Genomic DNA, 22,142 nt, shown 5'->3' with positions numbered 1-22,142 from the left:
CCCAGTCAGTGACCTCTACAAAACCCCTGTTAATGTTAACTTTTTTTTTTTTGGCCTCTACTTGATAAATGTATCAAAAGTATGTGCTTTTGGCTATGACACTTTTTTTCCGTCCAGTGGAGAAACTAATGGTTCCAAGAATAAAACATGTACTGATTAACCCCCTGGGGGGGACCCCCACCCTCACCAACTCTGACTTTAGAAAGAAATGTCCTTTGTGTCTGGCTGTACTTAGAAGAGAGAGATACTTACCACATTGGGGTTAAAAGGTGGAGTCATCTTCTTATTAATGAGATCTTCCCAGTTAATTAGGGAAAAGAAGACATGACTTTTAATCTCCATCTGTTGAGAAGAAGCACAAGATGAATTTAGACAGGTGCAATTCTATCAGGGTGGTCAAATGTACTTCTCCAGACAGCCCACGAGAACAGGGTCAAACGTCCCAACTCACAAAGTCATCCTTGGCACCGAGCCTCTTAGTCCTGTCCTTCTGCAGAAGGCCCTCCAGGAGGTGACGTGCAGAATTGGTGATATTAGGTTTCAGCTGGAGGGGCTTGTTCAGAATGTTGTCATACATCTCAGCGGTGTTTCGGCTGTAAAAAGGAGGCTGAAAGAGGAAAGGAAAAACTCCCTTAGTACTTGGATTGAAAGTTTTCTATAACACACCAAATCAATACGGTAAAAGATTTAAGTTGGATTTGAGAAGAAGAACTTCTTCCTTGTTATTTTTTACTTTGCCCTTAATTTTTAAGTCTCTTTTGCAACCCCTTTGGTGGCAATATTGGTTGTGTGTCATGGAGTCGGTTCTGACTCACAGTGACCCTGTACAGGGTTTCTGAGATTGTAGATCTTTCCCAGAGCAGAAAGTCTCATCACTCTCCCCATGGAGCAGCTGGTAGATTTGAACTGCTGACCTTGTAATTAGTAGCTCAACTCATAACCCACTATTCTACTTGCAACCTCTATAAGGAGGTGTAAGTGAATAAAACACATTTTTTCCTAACACCCTCTCATCTGAATAAAATGTGAATTGATAAAAGACAAGTCCACTAGTTAAGATTTTACTTTGAAACACTTAAAAAATGACCAACATGTTTCTCTCCTCAGTGCTCAGTACGCTTGCGCTTACTGACAGGGCAAGGCTACAGTGCATTCTACATGCCTGATCACTCTGGAATGCAGGCAGACAATGCTCTAGGGAGGATCAACAAATCAGGGGCAGGGTCCAGATTCCCGACGGACTACTCACCAAACCATACAGCATCTCATATAAAACGGCCCCCAGGCACCACCAGTCCACCGTCCTGTCGTAAGGCTGCTTATGTAGCACTTCCGGTGCCAGATACTGAAAAAGATGAGAAAAATGGAGCTCAGACCACGAGTTCAAGAAATGCCAAGCCAGGCCTGGACTTTGATGGGGCTGAGAGAATCTTGGTGAGGGTCAACTTGGGAGGGTATAAAGCCAGTTTATACTATGGTAGGGGGTACACCTGGACCAAAGAAGAGGGCTCTTACCTCAGGTGTGCCACAGAAGGTAGATGTCGTGCCGTTGTGTTCAATGTTCTCCTTGCAAAGCCCAAAGTCAGTTAGGACAATGTGTCCCTGGGAATCTAGCAAAATATTCTCTGGTTTTAAGTCTCTGTAAAAAAAGAACCAAAAACAAAAAATGGATTAAGTTTTCATTTCACATCATTAAAAATCCTTTGCAAGCATAACTGTTAGGGTATTGGAAGCATTTTACATTCATTACAGCTGTACACTGAATATAAATGGGAGTCCTTGTTGAGGAAATCAACTCTGATTAGGTACAATCTGAGTGAGGTGGCCCAATTCCTAGTGGCCAGTCAAAGCAGTTCACATGCTAGGGACCAAACTGCATAGAAACAGGTTATTTTACAGCTTCATCAAAGGCAAGGGCCTTGTCTCCCTTCCACTCAGGAAGGTACACTTAGAGCGGTCTGCTCACCTATAAACAATGTTCAGAGAGTGCAGGTAACCCAAGGCACTGGCTATTTCAGCAGCATAGAAACGAGCCCGAGGTTCCAGGAAGCAGCGCTCCCTCTGGAGATGGTAGAACAACTGCAAGGAGACAAAACAATGCTAAGCCGGGTTGCTAAAGCCTGTTAACAATGCCTTTCATTAGTCCTGCCCTATACAACTAAAGACAACAGTTGCTCTAGTGCCCCTCAATAGTGTTAACTATTGGATGCCTGGCAGGTTAGAGGAAATGCTAACGCTAATTCTGGTAACTTTTCCCCTTAGATGTCTTTGGAAAACCTTCTTCTCAATTTAAACATGTGCTTTATACAGTCAGCCCAGGGTTACTTCCTCTTTCCACTGCTCACCTCGCCACCATTAATGTAGTCTAGGACAAAGTACAGCTTGTCAGCAGTCTGGAAAGAGAAGTGGAGGCCCACCAAGAAAGGGTGCTTCACATTCTTCAGTAGAACATTCCGCTCAGACATAATATGCTTCTCCTAGAAAAAAAAAAAAAGACCATTTCAGTGGCAAATCTCAAGTGGGCACCAAAAATCCAAGGGGAAAACCATTTTATGAGTCTCCACCTCCAACCCAACCCACTGAGCACATCTCATACCTCCTTCTTTTTCAGGATCGCTTTCTTCTGTAAAACTTTGACTGCATAGAATGCTTCTTCTGCCTTGTGTCTTGCTAGAAGAACCTGAAATTTCAACATCAAAACATCATTTAGCTGTCCATATTCAGGAAGAAAGTAGATTGGAAAATGCACGAAAGGCTTCAATACGAAGGAGGTTTTCGTGTTTGCAATTACCTTTCCAAAACTGCCTTTCCCAATTACTTTCAAGAAGTGAAAGTCCGATGGCTTTGCATGAGGATTAGACGATGGGCCAAGGTTGATCTGCTGAGAAGGACTTGGCTGGGGAGGAGGAAAAACTTCTTTTAATATTCTAGTTTCAATAAAGCTGTAGAGATGATAAAACTACATGCAGTGCAAACGTTGACTCCCATCTACCAGTGACTGAGGCAAGTAACCATGTATCTATCTATGCATTTGTATATCATCTATAATATATTTAAGAAGTGTGATGGCTCTATATGATAAGCACTGGACTGCAAACTACAAGATCCATGGTTTGAGTCCACCAGACTCTCCACGGGAGAAAGATGAAGCTTTGTGTTCCCACTAAGATTTTCAGCCTCGGAAACCCTATGAATGGTAAATGTGTGGACGGCACTTAACAACACAATATATTCAAAGCTAACTTTTCATCCATACAAATCAGTATTTCATATGGGTGTATGGGAATTCATCATAAGCAAAGAAAATTTTTATGAAATTTGGAAAAAATTATGAAATATGCCTCTTAAAATGTTCCCCAGACTCAATTTTTTAAATTTAAAAATTTCTGAAATTTAGAAAAATTTATGACATATGCCTCTTAAAATATTTCCCAGACTCAATGCTTACTTAGGTCACTTGCTATCCCAAGACTTAAGGCATTCCAACCTAGGTACTAATTTCTAGAAATGCTATTTTAATTCATGATGTAGGAATACTTGTTACTCATTCACAATTTTACTCCAAGATGCATCACAAATAGAAAATACTTACCGGCGGAGAAGGGTTGGCATTCATAAGCTCAGGCTCTTGAGGCTGAGAGATTTTCAAAATCGACTGGACTTCAGGGCTGCAGAGAATAAACAGGTTAGGTTCAAGTGACTCGCCACCAGGGGGCGCGTTAATATCAACAGTCAGACTCAAATTTCCCCAGAATTCAAAGTGCTCTAAAAAACTCAGTAACTCAGTTTAAAAAAATAAAAAGCTAAATAAAATAATAAGCCCTGTAAAATACAGAAATTAAGGATGCTTTTCTGGAAGAAGGGCGTAAATTAGGTAAACATGAAAAATGTATCTTTCATGTCCAAAACAAGCCAAATCAGTAAATTAATTTCCTTCCATTATGTTTATTTAAAGCAAATTTAAAATAAAAGAGAAAAAAGATTCTCCCTACGTTGACTTGCTTATCAACATACTAATGAGATTGAGTCTTTACTGTTAGCAAATGTTTTGTTTCCTCAAACCCCTCCAACTTACTGTTTGCAAGCATAGGAGTTGTTGGCAATCTTCTGAATAAAGTCGTTCAGACCCATTCTTCTCTGTTTCATGAATGCTGTGAATTAAAGAGAAGAAATAAACGTTTAAGACGACTTCATGATATACGACGCCACACACAGTAATCTGATTCCGGACCTTAAAAAAAATTCCATTTCGTAGAACCTAGATGTCTTCGAAGTCCTACACTCACCGATGAGAATTGCTACCATTCCCCTCATTTTGGAGTAGGTGAGGGTGCCTCTAGCAGCCTCGGTTTTCACAGTCATATCGCAGAGAGAGTAGAAGGAGTCGCTGAGGACAGGAGACGAACTCATTCACGACTGGGCCCGGGCTGCGCCGCCGGCTTATAAAGGCTGAGCCCAGGAGGCGGAGCCCGCGGGACTAGGAAGCTGCGGCGCCGACTGGCCCCGCCCCCGCCCCCGCCCCCCCGCGAAGCGAAGCTCCAGCTACTCTGCCTAGTGGGCGGTGCAACTCGGCGCCTGGGGTTGAAGGGGGTGGGGAGGACCCCTAGTGGGGACGTGGGGGCATCCTGACCGCTCTGGAGGGTCCGACACTGGGCCGCTGTCGGTCTCCCTCAGCTTCGGGTGGGAGCGAGGGAAACCGCCCGCAGAGGGGCGAGGAGGGATAGTAAGTAGAGGGTAATTTTCCACCCTTCTCTTGCAGCCCGCTGTGCAAGGAAATGAGTCGCGGCGCCCAGGCGCTTTCCGCCCGGTGTACAGAGCCGGGGTGGCTTTGTCCCCGGTCGGTTCCTCCCGCCCGCAGCTTACGTTCACTCTCGGGCTGCTCCTGCAGCGGGAGCCCCCCGGGCCGGCTCGCCCACGGAGGAATCTCCCTGAGCCGCGCGCCTCCAGCGGGGTTATCGCACGGGCGCAGGCGGCAGCAAGGGAGGGCGGCCGGCGCGCCTTATCTCCGGGGTCAAGAAGGGGCCAGGGTGCCTGGCAGTCCTCCCCGCGCACGCCGCCCTCCTCCTGACCTCGCCCCTCCTCACTCTCAAACAGCAGCAGCAGAGATAAAAGTCAGCCCCTCTCGCCCGATCCGTGCACCCCAGCTGAGCGGAACCCCTCGCGGAGGGCTCGCGAACATCCCCGGCGAGCGGGTCTCGGCGCTTACCCAGTCCGCTCAGCAAGAAGGACTCGCTCCTTTTCTGTGCCTCGGCCCTCTTTTTGTGGCGGGGTCGGAGTAGCGACTCGAGCCGGGCCCGGGTCAGCGCGCCCTGCATCTCCCCCATGGACACGGTCGCCTGGCCGTGCGGTGGGCTACAAGGAGCGCAGCGAACACTGACGTTTCCTTGAAGGAGCCGCAGTGACTCAGGCAAAGCGAGATTTCCTGCCCAAAGTCCCAAAACAAACAAATGACCCTTGTGCACGGCCGAGTCGCTTCCGAAAACGCCTTTTTGTGCTTTTGGCCAAAGCCAAGGCTGAAAAATCCCAGAACTTGGAAGAAGAGGAAGGAAGGAAAAAAAGAGGGAAGGGGGAGGGAGAGGTCAGGAATGTGGAGGGAAGGGGGCGGAAAGAAAATTCGCGTCTGCACTAAAGGGATAAAAAGAAAAAATCCAATCTTCATTTCACTTTTTTCCTCAAGTAATCTCTGAGAACATTTTGTCCGTTCCGCATGTAATTTTTTCCCTTGCATTTTTAATCCCCGCCATGCCAAGAAGACGTGAGGAAGTGGCAAGTTAAGGAGCGGTGGCTTGGCTCAGGGGACCTCGAGTGACCTCAAGGAGATGCGGGCCTTTCAGGGCTCGGGCCCCCCCGGAGCTATCTTGGTAGCCCGGCTAGATTCCCCTCCTCCTCTCCCGGACCCCTCCTCCTCTCCCGAAAACTCTGCAAGGTCACATTACATTGTCCCGGAATTCCTTACTCGGCCCTTATCTCCCCTGCCCCTCCTTCAGTTTATTTCAGGGCAGACCCAGCATTCTCTCAAATCCGATAGCAACCGAGACTAGTGGACTCATGAAGTCCTCGTGTAGCCCTGTAGGATAAACACTGAACCGCAAGGGCGGCGGTTCAAACTCACTAGCCCCTCCTTGGAATCCCTACATAGACTCTTTACGAGTCCAAGGCATTTAACAACAAGTTGACTCATAAACGATTAGATGAATGGCTCCGGTCCTGTAAACAAAGGAAGGAGGGCAGCAGGCTGCGGCCAGGTTCTGCAGAGCAGTAAAGGCAGTGCCTTCCAGTAACCCCGTTGCTAAGAGCTGCTCTCTGACCACTGGCCCAGGAACCTAAGCCAGCCTAGCCTGGGCAGGGAGACTGCAAGCCACGATCCCGGGCCAGCTACAAGTTACTAATATTCTCTGGGTCCTGGCACCTGGCGCTCCCTGATGCTGTCTGCGGTGGCTGCCCTGCCGTGACCCCTAGCTGCCAAGGACCTGCCATCTTAGGGTTGCCGTCTGGGTCTGACACACTCCAAAATGCTAACAGTCCAACCAGAAATAGCATGTGAAGCGCCTTTTCCTTGGTCCTGGGCAGAGAACTACCATCTCATTTGCCCTAATACGATCTCCAACCTCAACTGTTTCTTGGTTTGCTCAGTTATTAAAACAGTCCCCAACTGGGAAAGGGAACACAGGTCCTTTCTCCTAGAGACTGGCTGGGAAATTTTGTTCAGCACCCACGCTTAAAACAACACTTAGCCTGAAACCAATGTGTCAACCCAAAGCAAGGTTAGGAAACTCCAATTTACTGTCACCAGCCCATTTCTACTTCCTCTCACATGGATTTTTCATATAATTGTTTTTAGGTACCATCTAGTTGGTTCAGACTCATAGTCACCTTGTACAGGGTTTCCAAGGCTTAGATCTTTGCAGGAGCACAAAGTCATCTTTCTCCCCCATTTCACATAGTGTTGTTAAGTGCTGTCAAGTGGGTTCCAACCCATAGCAACCCTGTATAGAGTTTCCAAGGAGTGGCTGGTGAGCTTGAACCGCTGATGTTGTGGTTCATACCGACTTTGCAGTGCAGTGCATTAACCTGCATTATCTCCAATGCCCCCATATCCCATGTTCTACCATTCAGCTAGCTCAGCCCTGCTCCCTCACTTGGCTCCTTTCCTTTTTAGAGCAAATGTTGCTTAGATTGTCCCAAAACACCAACGGGTGCACTAAGTTTTGTTTTTAAATGTTTGACTAAGGAACCTTCCATCAAAGACCCTATCTGCACCCCAGCTCTTGCTTTCCGGAGTCAGGCCTACCCAGCTCCTCTGGGGGCATCTTTGTTTACCACCCCATCCAAATTATAGTAATAAAAGCAGACAAACCTCTTAAAGGAGATTTTATAGCCTCTTCTTTCATTCTTCAGGTCACCCAGGATATGAGTTAAGGATTACCTTTCAGGAGGTTTGAGGCAGAGTTAAGGCGCTGGTAGCCTCCCTGCTCTGTGTCAGAGCTGCCTGTGGCCGTCCCTGTTGCTACTAACCCAACTTTATAGAAATGCAATCGCAGACAGGAAAGGATCAAGCTGCAAAGTTCAATACTGGGCCACTTACCCCCTCCCCCCATTGCAACACCACCCAGAAAATTACAGTCATCAGTGTCCTCGGTTTATTACACCCCCAGAAAGACATGCAAAAAATGTAACTTGACTGATTATCATCACAAATCAGTCCAGAAAAAATTCAAAACACATGCATAGGCTTCATTTTCTCAAAGAAGCTCGGGGGGCATGCATTTGGGGAGGAATGGGAAATTTCAGTTCGAGGGCTGTAAGTGGAGTAGAGATGAGGCACAACCATATGATTTGTGGTCGGAACCGAAAAGGAACGTCAGATGTGCTCTTCCTCCCCCTACCCAAATGCTCAGCACTTGGAGACGGATGGTCTACTAAACTTATCATTTAACAGAGGGAATCAAGTTGTTGAGACTGGCTTTTCATCCAACCGGATACCTGCTGGGTGGAGCAGGCGCCCCCAGTTCTGTCCCAGCAACCTATTAAGACTTCCGAACAGGAAGGTGACACACGGCGGCGGGGTGTATTTGGGGGAGGAGGACGGGGGAAACGGTGAGCGACGCGCGCCTCTAACACTGTACAGACTTTAGTTGCACTGTGTCCGCTATTCAAACGCTTGAACCGTGCTTCCTTCCCGTCGCCAGCCTCTTTCTTTGGTCCAGATAGTCCTCCTACAGGGAGGAATCCGGCCCCTTCCCCCTTACTCCCTTGTGGCAGCGTGGCCCGAGTTGCGTCACCAAACTGCAGGTAAATGCATCCTAGGGGGCGCTCGCGTTCTCTAGAAGAATGAGTCCCGAATGCGTCTTTCCCTTCCCCCTCTCTCCTGAGGTTTAATCAGTTCCAAATAATTTCTCTACAACACCTTGTGCAGTCATAGAAAATACAGTTAGCTTGATAAGAGAGAGGCTAATTTCCTCCCTCTCTCCCTAAACCAATTTTCTCATGTTGCCTCTCAGTACAGGTAAGACTGCAATGCAAACTCTGAAATGGAAATGAAAAGTTTGCAGAATATTTTCCAGTGTAGTTTTATTATGAATTATTTTAATACTTGCTTTTAGCACTTCTTTTCTACTTTATGCTTTCTTAATGGTGGACTTTATGCCTATCAACAGCAACAACAAATAGGGGTCTACAGATACTGAATTGAAAGTTTTCATAAGCAATGCCTTCCCATTTATCTCAAAGGTTTTCAAAGCAAATTACAACTATTTCTCAGCATACTTGCGGAGCTATTTTGAAAATATTCGTATAAGCACTTACTTATGTTGGAACACACTCGACAGCACTTAACCACTAGGAGGTCCCAGGTCCCAGAGTACTGTAAATGGTTTGTGCTCAAAGAGCTGTGGTAGCATAGTGGTTACGAATTGGGCTGCTAGCCTCAGGGACAGCAGTTCGAAACTACCAGCAGTTTCATGGGAGAAAGATGAGGCTTTCTGCTCCCGTAGATTTACAGCCTCAGAAACCCTGTACAGGGTCACTATGAGTCGGAACCAACTCCACAGCACATAACCACCACCACCACAACCTTAAAGTTGATAGTTTGAACCCATCCAGTAGGGTCCTGTAGTCTTGGTATGGCACTGTAGGATAAGCATTGGGCAGCTAACCACGAGGCTGATGGTTCAATCCCAGCATGAGCTCTTTGGAAACACTATACAGGGTCACTATGAGTCAGAACTGACTTAAGGGCATTTAACAATAACAACCGGAGATCTGGAAGAACGACCTGGCGATCTGCTTTGCCAAAAAACAAACAAACAAAAACCAACCAAACTTGAAATCTACTGTCATCGAATTGAGTCCAAGTCATACAGACTTGAAAACCCTATGCAGCAGATCTATTCTGTAATACATGGAGTCCAGTTGGAATCAATTTAACAGCAGTGGATTTTATATATATATATATATTAATCAATTTAACAGCAGTGGATTATATATATATATATAAATCAATTTAACAGCAGTGGTGTGCTGCTGTAGGATAAGCTAAGTATTGAACTGCTAACTACAAGGTTGTCCGTTCAAACCCACCAGTTGCTACTTGGACAGTCTACACAGGATTACTATGAGTTGAAGCTGACTTGATGGCTCTTGACAACAGCAACAACAACAATCTTTAGAGAAGCAAACTGCCACATCTTGCTCTCTGGGAGTGGCTGATGGATTTGAGCCACCAATCTTTCAGTTAGCAGCTGAGCTTTTAACTACTATTCATTCATCTTGTCCTTCCTTTCTTCCTTCCATGGCAGCACTTATTAAGCAAGTAGAAACGTTAAGCTCAAGGGTCACAAATACGATGAACGCAGTTATCTGACTTTACAGAACTTTTTGTTCTAACTTGGAAGGTATACACATAGACTTTGATACATGTGCCCCAAATCCACTGCCATTGAGTTGGTTCTGACTCATCAAAACCCTAGAGGATAGACTAGAAAGGCATCCTGGGATTCCTGAAGCCATATAGCATCACAGTCTCACCTTTCTCTTGAGGAGTGACTGGTGCATTTGAACTGCTGACCTCAATGCTGACCTCAATGCTAGCAGCCCTACATATAACCTACTATACCACCAAGGCTCCTTTTGAGATGATGAATGTTAAAACAGGGGTCTAAGCACTTACTTCACAGAGAGGAATTTTTCACTTGGGGCAGAGAAGCAAGTCTGGAATTGTTCAGGACAGTCTCCATCAAGAAATGCTATCCTGGATTCATGGGAAGAGAGGAACTAAGAGATGGCAGCCAGGAGGCTGACTGTGCCTTTTGATGGTGTAAATTATTATATATGCCTGAGTGTTTTTTTAAAAAAAGAGCTGGAAAGAGAAAAAGAAATGCTATCCTGGAAAAAACACATAAGTAGATAAGAGTTAAGTCACTTTAAGCAGAAGAAACAGGATGAGTAAAAATTCTAAGACGCTATGCTGCATCTTTGTGGGAAATTTGGATATTGATTCTTACTTAGACCTTATTATGAAGGCAAAATATATATGGTCCTAGCCCTGCTGAAGTAGGACAACAACAATTTCAAGTTAAATAAGAAAAAAAGTCCTAAATCCTAGCTGATATGCCTCTGCCTTTCTACTTCCTACCCCCGACCCCAATAAATAGCGAATTAAGTGTGGTGTTGTGGGTTAATGCGCCAGACTGCAGAGCCGTTTGAACTGCAAGGTCGGTAGTTCAAGTTCACCAGTCGCTCCTCGGAAACTCTGTTTAGGGTCGCTATGGGTCGGATCCGACTCGACGGCACTTAATAACAACAAACAACAATATCTTTAAAAATATATCCATTTAAAGAAGTACCAATTATTAGCCTTCAGAGATGCTTATGTGTCCGATGTAGCACAAGGCATGGTTGGAGTTCATTGACCTATTCACGAACAGGTTCTCATGGAACTCTGCACTGGACACAGGGCTAGATGTGGGAGATACAGTGATAAAAATGAACTCGCACAGGAAGGGGCACGTGAGAATTTAGCCTTGCTCAGGTAGATTGAAAGGAGCTCTGATAGTGTAGTGGTTATGAATCGGGCTGCTAATCTCACGGTCAGCAGTTCGAAACTACCAGCTGTTCTGTGGTAGAATGATGAGGCTTTCTGCTCCCGTAAAGATTTACAGCCTCAGAAACCCTGTACGAGGTTGATATGAGTCGGAACCAACTCCATGGCACATAACAACAACAACAACAACAGGTAGATTGAACTCAACTGAACTCAATTATAAAAAGATCTAAAAACCACAAAGGGAAATCTACAAAAGTTTTTAATGTGACACATTTTAATGTATCTTGGAAAGTTAATTCATACTAAAATGTGATTGATAGTAAAGGGATATTTTCTTTATTATTATTACTGTCCCTAGCTCATTAAAATGAACTAGTTTACATTCACAAACATACAAGGAGGTGTTGCTATTGATAGTTGCCATCAAGTTGGGCCCCTGACTTCATGTTGACCCCATACACAACACATGTTGCAAATCAAACAGTGTTCTGTTGTTTTCACTGGCTGATTTTCAGACATATGTCATAAGTCTTTCTTTCTGGCCCGCTTTAGTCTGGAAGCTCCGCTGAAACCTGGTCACCATTACAGCAACAGGCAAGCCTCCACTGATGGACAGCTGTTAGCTATGCATGAGGTGATCTGGCCAGGAATCAAACCCAGATCTCCCACATAAAAGGTGAGAATTCTACCACTGAATCACCAATATCTCACCTATAAGGAGGCGTAGGAAGATGGAATGAGGAAGCTTATGTAGTGAGAGGAGTCCTAGTGTGGCACTGTGGGATAATGCACTGGACCTCAAGGTCAGTTTGAACCGCAATATCGGCGGTTCAAATTCAACAGTCACTCCTTGGAAACTCTATACAGAGTTGCTTTGAGTCGGGATCTGACTTGATCACACTTAGCAACCACAACAAAGTGTAGTTGGAAGATGGTTGAAAGTTTAGGAAAATAGCTATGTCTCAGCATTCTTTTCAGAGGTGTACTGGTTAGGGTTCCCCGTGAACTTGACAAGGCCAGGATTTCTAGACTTTTAACAGTTGAGATGTGCTCATTCCCATGGTGATGAAACCTAATTGATACAGACATAGTTAACTCAGTGATGAGTGGCTATGAGCAGCCAATCAATTGAAGGGATGCTTCCTTGGGGGGTGTGGCCTGCTCCCAATATGATGGACATGTGAAGACTTGGAATTCTACACCTGTAAGCTATTTCCTTGATAATCAACTTCTCTCTCTCTAAATATGCATATATGTGTTTCACTGGTTTTACTTTCTAGAAAACCCAGCCTTAGGCAAGAGGAAATGACCCTAGTGATCTATACTCATCCCTCTAGAAAGGCAGCCCATAAGAAAGGTGGTGGGCATGGTTTTGTAATATATTTTTAATTTCACTCAGGGGATAAATCAAAGTTTTTTGGGCAGACCCTTGGTATCTCTTGATAGTTATAGGAATGGGGATCCAGGTAGCAATAAACCAATGGCATATGAGAGACTGAGAACTCGCCTTTTCTCCATCTTTGGAATGTTGTCAATGTCTAATTGAGCACAATTCAGTGAAAAATAAATAACAACAGTAACTGTCAACTAGAAGAAACTATGAATGGTAAGGTATAGCACATTGATAGCTTTATGCTTGGTTCTCAGGAAGAACTGGAAAAGTGAAGTTCAGGAAATTGTCTATATAATTAAAAAATTAATACACTGGTTTGCATGAAAGAGTAAGTTGAAGCAATTTTTATGTCAAAATTCAATAGTATCTATGAGTTTCTAAATTCAAAGAGACAATTGTTGTTAAGTGCTGCCGAGTTGGTTCTGACCTATAGTGACCCTGTATAGGGTTTCCAAGGAGTAGCTGGTGGTTTTGAACCACCTACCTTGCAGTTAGCAGTCCAGTGTTTATCTTACAATGCCACACCAGGACTCCAAAGGAAGCAATAGACCTACTAAAGGCTTTATAGGTTACTACGTAGCTTTATTTTTAGGTATTTATATTTTCAAAGGCCAATGGTCAACTAAAAATATTAAATAGTGATGATGAAATGTCAGGAATTGTGGCAAGGACTGGGCAAGAGAACTTTAGCTGAGGGTCTCCTTACTTCATTTAGCTTTAGCTCAGTCGGTCCCCTTCTCTTTGCGGAAGACGAAACTGACCTGAGGGGCTACTTCCTTACAAGACCATCAACCCAACCTCTCAGTTCAGACAGCATTGGACAGAATTCCTTTGCAGCCCAAATCCTTCTTGAAATACATTTCTGAGTTGCAACTACATAAGGATGATACAAGGGTTCTTTTTTTTTACACCCTCCCCCATATTATTTACAAAACACCAATAGTAAATAAAGGGCCCTGATGTGACAATGTAGGGTAAGCACTGGACTGCTAACCACAAAGTGGTTCAATCCAACCAGCCACTCTTTGGAAACCCTAAACTGGGTTGCTATGAGTCAGAATGAACTTGACTCATTTTACAGCAGCAACAACAAAGGGTAGGCAGAGTAAATAGTAAATAGAGGCTGGGTTTCTAACTGGAGACTTTTGTCAAATTAAAGTGAAACCTGAAAGCTTGAATTTGTCCAATGTAAACCCAAGTCTATGTCATTTCTGACCAGTCTGGTGAAAAGCAATGGACGCTCAGGGTTTACCCACCATCCCCTAGGTCTGTTTCCTGTAAACTCTACCTACAATTGCAGTAGCAAAATAAGAACAATGTAACGGAAGCCAGTGTGGAAGAACCAGGGACAGGAATGGCAGGCAGACCGTCAATTCACAGCATTTTAATATAAAGCAGTTTGTGCTCTTTCTTTTGCTTTCAATCCCAAATTTAAACTTCACACATGGTTACATCATTTTCTACAGCCAGCTCAAGGGTGCCAGCAATATGCTGACGTCAGAACTCTTTGCAGCATGCTTTGTTTTGCTACAACTCAGTCCCAGGAGCTGTGACGTCTTAGACAACAATGTATCCTCAAAAACTTTAATCTTGTCAGTTTTCTGGATAAAGGGGATAAGTAATAATTTGTTAACTGCCAGTGGATCAGCTTCGAGTGATTCATGGCTACCTTACGTGTAACTATAAAACGCTGCTTGATCCTATGCCATCTTCATGATCATGGATATTTTTAGTTTATTTTTACAGCTATGATGTTGGGTCTTCTAACCTAGGGGTCTCATCTTCCAGCACGTACTGGGCACAATTCTATTGTGATCCACAGGATTTTCATTGGCTAATTTTCTGAACTTGATCACCAGGCCTTTTTTCTTACTCTGTCTTCATGTGGAAGTTCACTTGCTCACCCTGGGTGACTCTGATGGTATTTAAAATACCCATGGCATAGCTTCCAGCTTCATAATAACATACAAGCTACCACAGTATGACAAACTGACAGATAAATTGTTGTTGTTGGTAAGTGCTCTTGAGTCAGGTCCAACTCACAGCGACTTTGTATAGGGTTTGTGAGGAGCAACAGGTGAGTTTGAACTACCGACCTTGCAGTTTCAAACTGAGCTTGCAGTCCAGTGCTTATCCTACAGCGCCACACTAGGAATCCAGTAGATAAATAGATACTAATACAGTGAAACCTGTGTAAGGCAGAAACCGGTCAGCAAAAGAAAACAATTATTTCCCATTAATAGAAAGTGATAGAGAAGGGGTAAAACTGCTCCCTGTTAAAGCCGGAAAACTGCGAGACCGGGAAACAAAGGCAGTCCCATAAATTTCTGGCTCTACAGGTTTTCCCATCCTTACCTCCCACAAATTATGAAGACAACTGAAGTACAGTATTTAGTTAGAGCCCCCATCAGGTTCAAATCTTACATACAAACTGTGATGTACCTGTGGTCACCAACCCGCCCTGCACACATCACAACTTAGCACACCACACAACAAATCCAAACAATGCAGGGAATGGAGTCGAATGGATCTGTCCTGTGCCTAAAGGGCATAAACAGCATGGGTGACTTTATCTGGTGGCTCAGAGGGACGTTCGCGTAATGGAAATTTTAGGCCAGAAAAGATGATCTACATTGTTCTTCAAACATCTCCCCATGGACAATGCTCCAGAATTTGTTGTATCAAAGAACTAAATGCGATGATAACACAATGCATACTGAGTGTCTGAAGCTTAGGATGAAAAGGTGGGGAATAAGCCAAAAGCTAAGCCAAGGTGGAAGAGAAACAACAGAATGTAACAATGAGCCTATTGCGAGGGTGGAGTTGAGCAAAAGGGCAGCTTTCTAGGCCAATCAGCTTATCCTTCAGGCATGGGAAGAGGAATACGCTCTGACTGATAATGATGTCTGTGATGTTTAATCATTCTGACTTCACTTAGTGCTAGACGTGGGCTAAGCCCTGGGTCTAACAAGGATGCCGAAGATGGGTAATGTTATTACACTCAGGGACGCCACGGGCTATGTTGATTTTGCTTAAGTTGAACAGTACTTTCTCCAAAGCAAATGTATCTTTACAGATATATTTTTCCTAGAGCTCAGCTACGGCTTTTTTGTTGTTAGCTGCTGTAGAGCCAGCTGAGTCTGTGTTTCATGGGGGTGCTATGCACAACTGAGTAAAATATTGCCTGGTCCTGTGCCAATTTCACCATCACTGGTTGGCATGGTTGAGTCCATTGCTACAGCCTCTGTGCCAATTCATCTCACCAAGGGTCTCCCGTGTCCTCACAGCTCTCTACTTCACCAAATATGACGTCCTTCTCTAGCTGTTGATTGCTTCTGATGAAGCAAGAGACTGGACAATGCTGTTGTGATCCATAGGATGTTCACTGGCTATTTCTCAGGAGTAGATGGTTGGGCCTTCTGTGTAGTCTGTCTTAGGTCAGAAGATTCACTGGCACCTGCTGGAGATCCTGCTGGCATTCAAAATGCTGCTGTTTGATAAGAAGAGCAGGCATATGCACAAAAACACCCACACTTGCAGGTAATGCTCACTTGAGCTGGCTTTAATGGCTGGATGATCACAACTCAACTAGAAGAAGAAACAAGTGGAAAAAGTGAGTAGTCTGATACAATTTGATGAGCCTGACCTACACCTATGGTTGCAGTAGCTCAAAAGAGGGAGCAAATCTTTAAAGCAAGTATCATTCCCACGCCCTTCATACACAGAGTACACAGGGATGGGCAACTTGGACATTGACTACCCAAAGTGGGGGGAGGGAGGGCTACAAAGGCAAGAAGTGACTGGCTTACAAGCTTTCAAGAGGGAGCCTAGATCCAGAGGGTGCGTAGGAGGTAGAATCTCCACAGAGTAGTATCCAATCTTTCTGGGTGGGGCTGATGAAAGGAGATGGGGATAGGACTCATGTGGTACAATAGTGAATAATTGCTATCAGGACTGACTGTGAGGGTTGGAAAGGAGCAGAGGCCCCTGGGACCATCAAGGGAGAAGAGCAGAGTACGGGACCCTACCCAAAGAAACAGTGATGCCAGAGATGGAGGCAGAGACGATGACATGGAGAGATGGAGTGGCTGGGGACTCTAGACACAGAGAGAGAGAGGGACTGTGTACTGATGACTGGGGGGTAGGCTTTCTATTCATCCTATGAAGAATGTAAAGCTAATGTTCTCCCATGCAAACTATCACATAATTCACAATAAAACTTTTAAAAAAATGCTGCTGTTTGAAATAACTTCCAGCGTCACAGCAACACACAAACCACTACGATACAACAAACTGTGAAGCTGAGCCTTAATGCCATTCAAAGAACTTAGATCAAATGTCTCCTGCTCCTAATATTATGCAATTCTATCATATCTGAGAGAAAATAAATCCCAAAGAAAATTTTGGATGTCTAGAGCTGCCTCATGTGGCTTCAAATAATGCCACATACCCAACTAATCCTCTAGAACCATCTGTCTTCCCCTCCTCCCTGTCAAGAATTTCTCGCTCTAAGTTACTTAAATCTCAGATGACTCTAGAGACCCTGAAATTCTTGAAGACAACACAATTCACATTTCTCACCTGCCTAAAACTCTCACTGCAGACCCCTGACTGCCTCTGCAGCCTTCTCCCTTCCTGATTCCCCCCGCCTGTCAGGGTCCTGCCATCTGGGCTTGCTCTGTTCCCTTCGCTGGCCAAATTTATGTCTGCCTTGGGACATTTCCCTCCATACGGGATGCCTTCCTCCTGATGCTTATATGGCTGCTCCCTCCTGACCACTCAGATACCAGAGTAAACCCCACATACACATCAAGCCTAAAGCTCGCCAGCCTTTTTCACCTACCTTATTTTCATATCTGCATGTCTGTTATATTATCAGATTTTGTGTCTTTCCAATAGAAAGTCATCCCTGTGAGACAATAATATGATCTGTATTATATCCCCGATGCCCAGGGCAGTGCCTGGTATACAGAAGGTGCTTAATAAATACTATTCAATAAATGGAATGTCTTAATATATTTTCCCCTTGTGTGTGACTAGACACATGATTGGTTCTTAATCAAATTTAGTTCCCTCAGTCTATCTTGGGTATACCCCCAGCAGTGACCTTACAAACAGCAACACAATCATGTTTAACTATTTCATTATATATTTCATACTCTCCCTGCAGAAGGACATCAATGCTTGGTAAAGTGGAGGGTCAGTGAAAAAAAAAAAAAACAAATCCCCCAGCTCCAATGAGATGGATTGACACCGTGGCAAAAACAATGGGCTCAAATGTACCAATTGTGAGGCTGGGGTAGAACATGGCAGTATTTCATTCTATTGTGCATAGAGTCTCCATGAATATGAACTGACTTAACAACACCTCACAGCAATAGCAACATGCTACCAACACTAAGGGACTAGATTATAAAAGATATGCACTGAAGAATTTGAAATTGAAACTATTCTTTTAGTCCAATGGGAGCATTATGCAATCATATTGAGTGATATTTTTTTGTTTCCTAGAAAACTAAGGTAGATGCTCTTTTCTACAGACAACATCCAACTAATACTTTGGCAAATTCAGAGTCAAGTTATTAGGAAGATGACCACATGCACTTTTCCCCAGTTTGCAGAGATGCCATCATAACCTGAGGTTCTAATGACCGCAGAATATTTTCCAAGGGATGAGAAAATCACATCTTTTTTTTTCCCTTTCCTTTTAACTTTCCTCCCTAATTCTCCTTTACCTCCAAATTCTTTGCTGGCTAAAAAGATTGAATCTAAAAATAAGAATTCCACTAGGCTCCGCTTCCAGCAGAAGGCTCTCTGTCCTGCTCCCTTCATGACTGCAGCACTGTAGTTGACGCTTCCTTTAGAGTTTAAAGAACATGGTTGCTGTTGTTGGTAAGTACTGTCAAGTTATTCCAAAGCATAGTGACCCTTATAGGATTTCCAAGGAGTGGCTTCTGGGTTTGAACTACTGACTTTGTGGTTAGCAATCCAGTGTTTATCCTACAGTGACACTCCAGGACTCAAAAGAATGTGTTTGTGGTTGTTCTTTAGTGCTGTCGAGTCATTTCTGACTCATAGTGACCCTGTTTCTGAGATGTGGCTGGTGAGTTTGAACCACCGACCTTGTGGTTCACACTGACCTTGCAGTCCAGTACTTTATTCCACAGAGCCACACCAGCACTCCTGTGCTTTATTGACAATGCAAAGGCTTTAGATTTGTATGGAGCATGACAAGTTATGGACACTATGTATGGAGACTATGTACTCTGGAACACTTCGTTTTGCTCATGAGGAACCTGTACATAGACCAATAGGCAGTCATTCAAGCTGAAAAAGGGGACGCTGAATAGTTTAAAATCAGGAAGTGTGTGCTAGGGTTCTATTCTTTCAACATACTTATTCAATCTATGTGCTGATCCAATAATCTGAGAAGTGAGATTATATGAAGAAGAATATGGCATCTGGATTGCAGGAAGACTCATTAACAACCTGTGATATGCAGACGAAAGAACTTTGCTTGCTGGAAGCAAAGAGGACTTAATACTGATAAAATCAAAGACCACAGCTTTCAGTATGGGTTGCACCTCAAGCCATCTCAACCCATACTTAACCCTTGTAAAGAAAACAAAAATCCTCACCATGGTACCAAAAAATAACATCATGATAAATGGGGAAAAGATTGAAGTTATCAAAGACTTCATTTTGCTTGGATCCACTATCAACACTCATGGGAGAAAGAACCAAGAAATCAAATGATGTGTTGCATTAGGCAAATCTGCTGCACAAAACCTCTTTAAAGTGTTCAAGAGCAAAGATGTCATTGTGGGGACTGAGGTGGGCCTGACCTAAGCCAGGGTATTTACAATCTCCTTATATGCATATGAAAGTTGGACAATGAATAAGGAAGACTGTAGAAGAATTGATAAATTTGAGATATGTTGTTGGAGAAGAATATTGAAAGTACCGTGGATGGCCAGAAAAACAACCAAATCTGTGTTGAAAGATGTGCAACCGAAATGCTCCTTAGAAGCCAAGATGGCCAGAATTTGACTTTCATACTACGGACATATTGTTAGGAGGGACCAGTCCCTGGAGAAGGCCATCATGCTTGGTAAAGTGGAGACCCTCAACGAGATGGATAGGCACAGTGGCAAAAACAATGAACTCAAATGCAACAACTGTGAGATTGACGCAGGACTGGGCAGTGTTTCATTCCGTTGTGCATAAGGTTGCTATGCGTTAGAACCATCTCCACAGCACCTAACAACAAGAGCAATAGGATTTCCAAGGAGTGGCTGATGGGTTTGAGCCACCAATCTTCTGGTTAGCAGTCCACTGCTTACCCTACAATGCCACACTGGGACTCTATAAAATGCAGTACCAAATTCTATTTCCAAGTCTAGACTAATTCTTTCAGCGAGTCAGCCAGGTGTTCCCAAGGTCTTAGCCCAGGCTCGGCATACTACGGTTCCCCTCCTCATCTATAAAAGGTGCCCCAGTAGATGATGGCAGCAAAGTCTATCACACTGTATTTGGAGATACACAGGGATGAAGGGAGGGAATGAGGAAAACCCTTTTTTCATTAATGTTTCACTAGTTCTCATCATACTCTGCTTTTAACCAGAAAGATATTTTGCCTCCCTATTTGAGTCCTAATGAGATCTGGTAGTGGAGTGGTTACGAATTGGGCTGTGAACCACAAGGTCAGCAGTTCGAAACTACCAGTGGTTCCATGGGAGAAAGATGAGGCTTTCTGCTCCCATAAAGATTTACAGCCTCGGAAACCCTGTACAGGGTCGCTATGAGTTGGAACCGACACCACGGCACATAACCACCACCACCATTTGAGACCTGGTGTGGCACTGTTGGATAAACACTGGACTGCTAACTACAAGGCTGGCAGCTCAAACCCATCAGCCACTCCTCGGAAACCCTATACAAGGTTGCTATTAGTTGGAACTAACAGGACAGACAGCAACAATCTGTTCTGAAAGGTCCCTGGGGGTCACAAATCATTTGATCTCAGCTGGTGTGGCTCTGTAGGTTAATGTGCTGGACTGCAAAATCGGTTTGAACTACAAGGTCGGCAGTTCAAGTTCACCAGCTGCTCCTCAAAAACCCTATACAGGGTGGCTATAGGTTGGACCCGACTCGATGGCACTTAAAAACAACAACAACACTAACCTAAAGGTTGACAGTTTGAACCTACCCAATGATACCAAGAAAGAAGGGCTGGACAATCTTCTTTAAAGATTATCATCAAGAAAACCCTATGAAGACTCTGATGCCACCACTGCCTCTGGCCGCTACCTCTCTGGGTTCTAACACCTACAACAGGCAGAACTGAGAGGATTTGGACGTCCCCGTTCTGTGACAGATGTATCTTGGAGAAAACACATCTATCTGAATGGCCAAAGAAAAGTATGGGAAAGAATGCAGAATCTGTGCTAGACCATTGAGTGTTTCACTGTGACCTGGGGCCCACATGCATCTTAAGAAGACTGAAGTGTTCCAAACCTACAGTTAATTAAAGAAGGTCTGTCAGATCTGCCTCTTGGATCTAGAATATGGACTGCCCATCTAGATTTGTGATGCGGGATTGTCTTTTAAGGATGGCATTCCAAAGTCTGATGTCAACAAAGACTACTAGGAGCAGAATAGGGAAGAGAGATTTTCTAAGTCTGATGGAACCCGGCCAGTTTTCATGCTGGGGAAAGCTACATCCACTAGTGAGTGATATGCTGGCCCGGACCACACCCTACTACAAAAGGAATTGACCCAATGTTTGCTCCTTCTGGGTGAGAGGAGAGTGCATGAAAAGCTAGGATTGTCCCTACAGACAGAAGAAGCCTACAGATCTAGATGATCCACTTGCTGATCAGAGTATAAAAGGCTGATAGATATTATGCAATCAATGATCATCTAGCAGATCACGGTGGTGTCAACAAGGCCTCCTCTGGACCCACCAGAGGAAAAGACTATCACCACACTATATGTTGGTGGTCTAGGCGATACCACTACTGAGACAGACCTAAGAAATCATTTCTACCAGGTTGGAGACATTCGGACGATCCGTGTTGTGCAGAGACAGTAGTGGGCTTTCATTCTGTTTGCCACAAGACAAGCTGCAGAAGTAGCTGCTGAAAAGTCGTCTAATAAGTTGTTTGTCAATGGTCACAGACTCAGCACAGAATGGGGAAGATCCCAAGCACCCAGGAACAAAGAAAAAGAGAAGGATGGAACTGCAGACTCTGGAATCAAGTTCAAACCCGTTCCAGGACTGCCAGGAGCTCTTCCTCCTCCTGTTCTACCCCCACCCCCAGGTTTTGGGCCACATATGTTCCACCATTCTCTCCTTTCATGAGGGCCCCAGGACCAATCCAATATCCTTCTCAAGACTCTCAGAGAATGGGGGCCCATGCTGGAAAATACAGCAGTCTCCAGCACATTGTCACCCCTTTGGGGCTCTACAGGAAAAAGGGTGCCTAAAAATCCCAGTTAAAGAATCTTAGAATCAATATTTTTTTTTTCCTCCTCTGTAGTTTCCATGGTAGCTGAATGTGTTCAGATGTGGGCAGTCAAGAATTACAGCCATGCTTCCCTTCATGTGTTCAAAGGACTGATGGACCTCTAACAAGCTGCCATTAGCACATCTGGTTACTGCTATAAGGTTACTAATAAAACCTAGTGGCTGTTCCCCTTCCT

The 22,142-nt window shown here is 44.3% G+C and overlaps 1 protein-coding gene and 1 pseudogene across 4 annotated transcripts in view; one reads left to right on the top strand and one right to left on the bottom strand.

The window, feature by feature from the left end:
- LOC102820569 (serine/threonine-protein kinase Sgk1-like) overlaps window positions 1–22,142 on the bottom strand; it is a 211,846-nt gene that overhangs the window by 1,597 nt on the left and 188,107 nt on the right. Inside the window, exons 1-11 of one of the 4 annotated variants that reach the window (XM_006834649.1) lie at window positions 7,358–7,474; window positions 4,076–4,151; window positions 3,593–3,668; window positions 2,792–2,896; window positions 2,597–2,680; window positions 2,346–2,477; window positions 1,967–2,079; window positions 1,516–1,639; window positions 1,250–1,345; window positions 452–607; window positions 253–342 (exon numbers count right to left, since the gene is read on the bottom strand). In XM_006834649.1, the coding sequence (XP_006834712.1) occupies window positions 253–342; window positions 452–607; window positions 1,250–1,345; window positions 1,516–1,639; window positions 1,967–2,079; window positions 2,346–2,477; window positions 2,597–2,680; window positions 2,792–2,896; window positions 3,593–3,668; window positions 4,076–4,151; window positions 7,358–7,391 (1,086 nt within the window). In that variant the 5' untranslated portion in view covers window positions 7,392–7,474. Of the gene's footprint in view, window positions 1–252; window positions 343–451; window positions 608–1,249; window positions 1,346–1,515; window positions 1,640–1,966; window positions 2,080–2,345; window positions 2,478–2,596; window positions 2,681–2,791; window positions 2,897–3,592; window positions 3,669–4,075; window positions 4,152–4,286; window positions 4,369–5,206; window positions 5,656–7,357; window positions 7,475–22,142 lie in introns of those variants that run through there. The other 3 variants (XM_006834646.1, XM_006834648.1, XM_006834645.1) reach the window with 3 other exon arrangements.
- LOC102818557 lies at window positions 20,650–21,801 on the top strand (annotated as a pseudogene).

This window comes from Chrysochloris asiatica, unplaced genomic scaffold (genome assembly GCF_000296735.1).
Source record: "Chrysochloris asiatica unplaced genomic scaffold, ChrAsi1.0 scaffold00013, whole genome shotgun sequence".
NCBI lineage: Eukaryota > Metazoa > Chordata > Mammalia > Afrosoricida > Chrysochloridae > Chrysochloris > Chrysochloris asiatica.
This window is presented reverse-complemented; position numbering and strand designations above follow the sequence as displayed.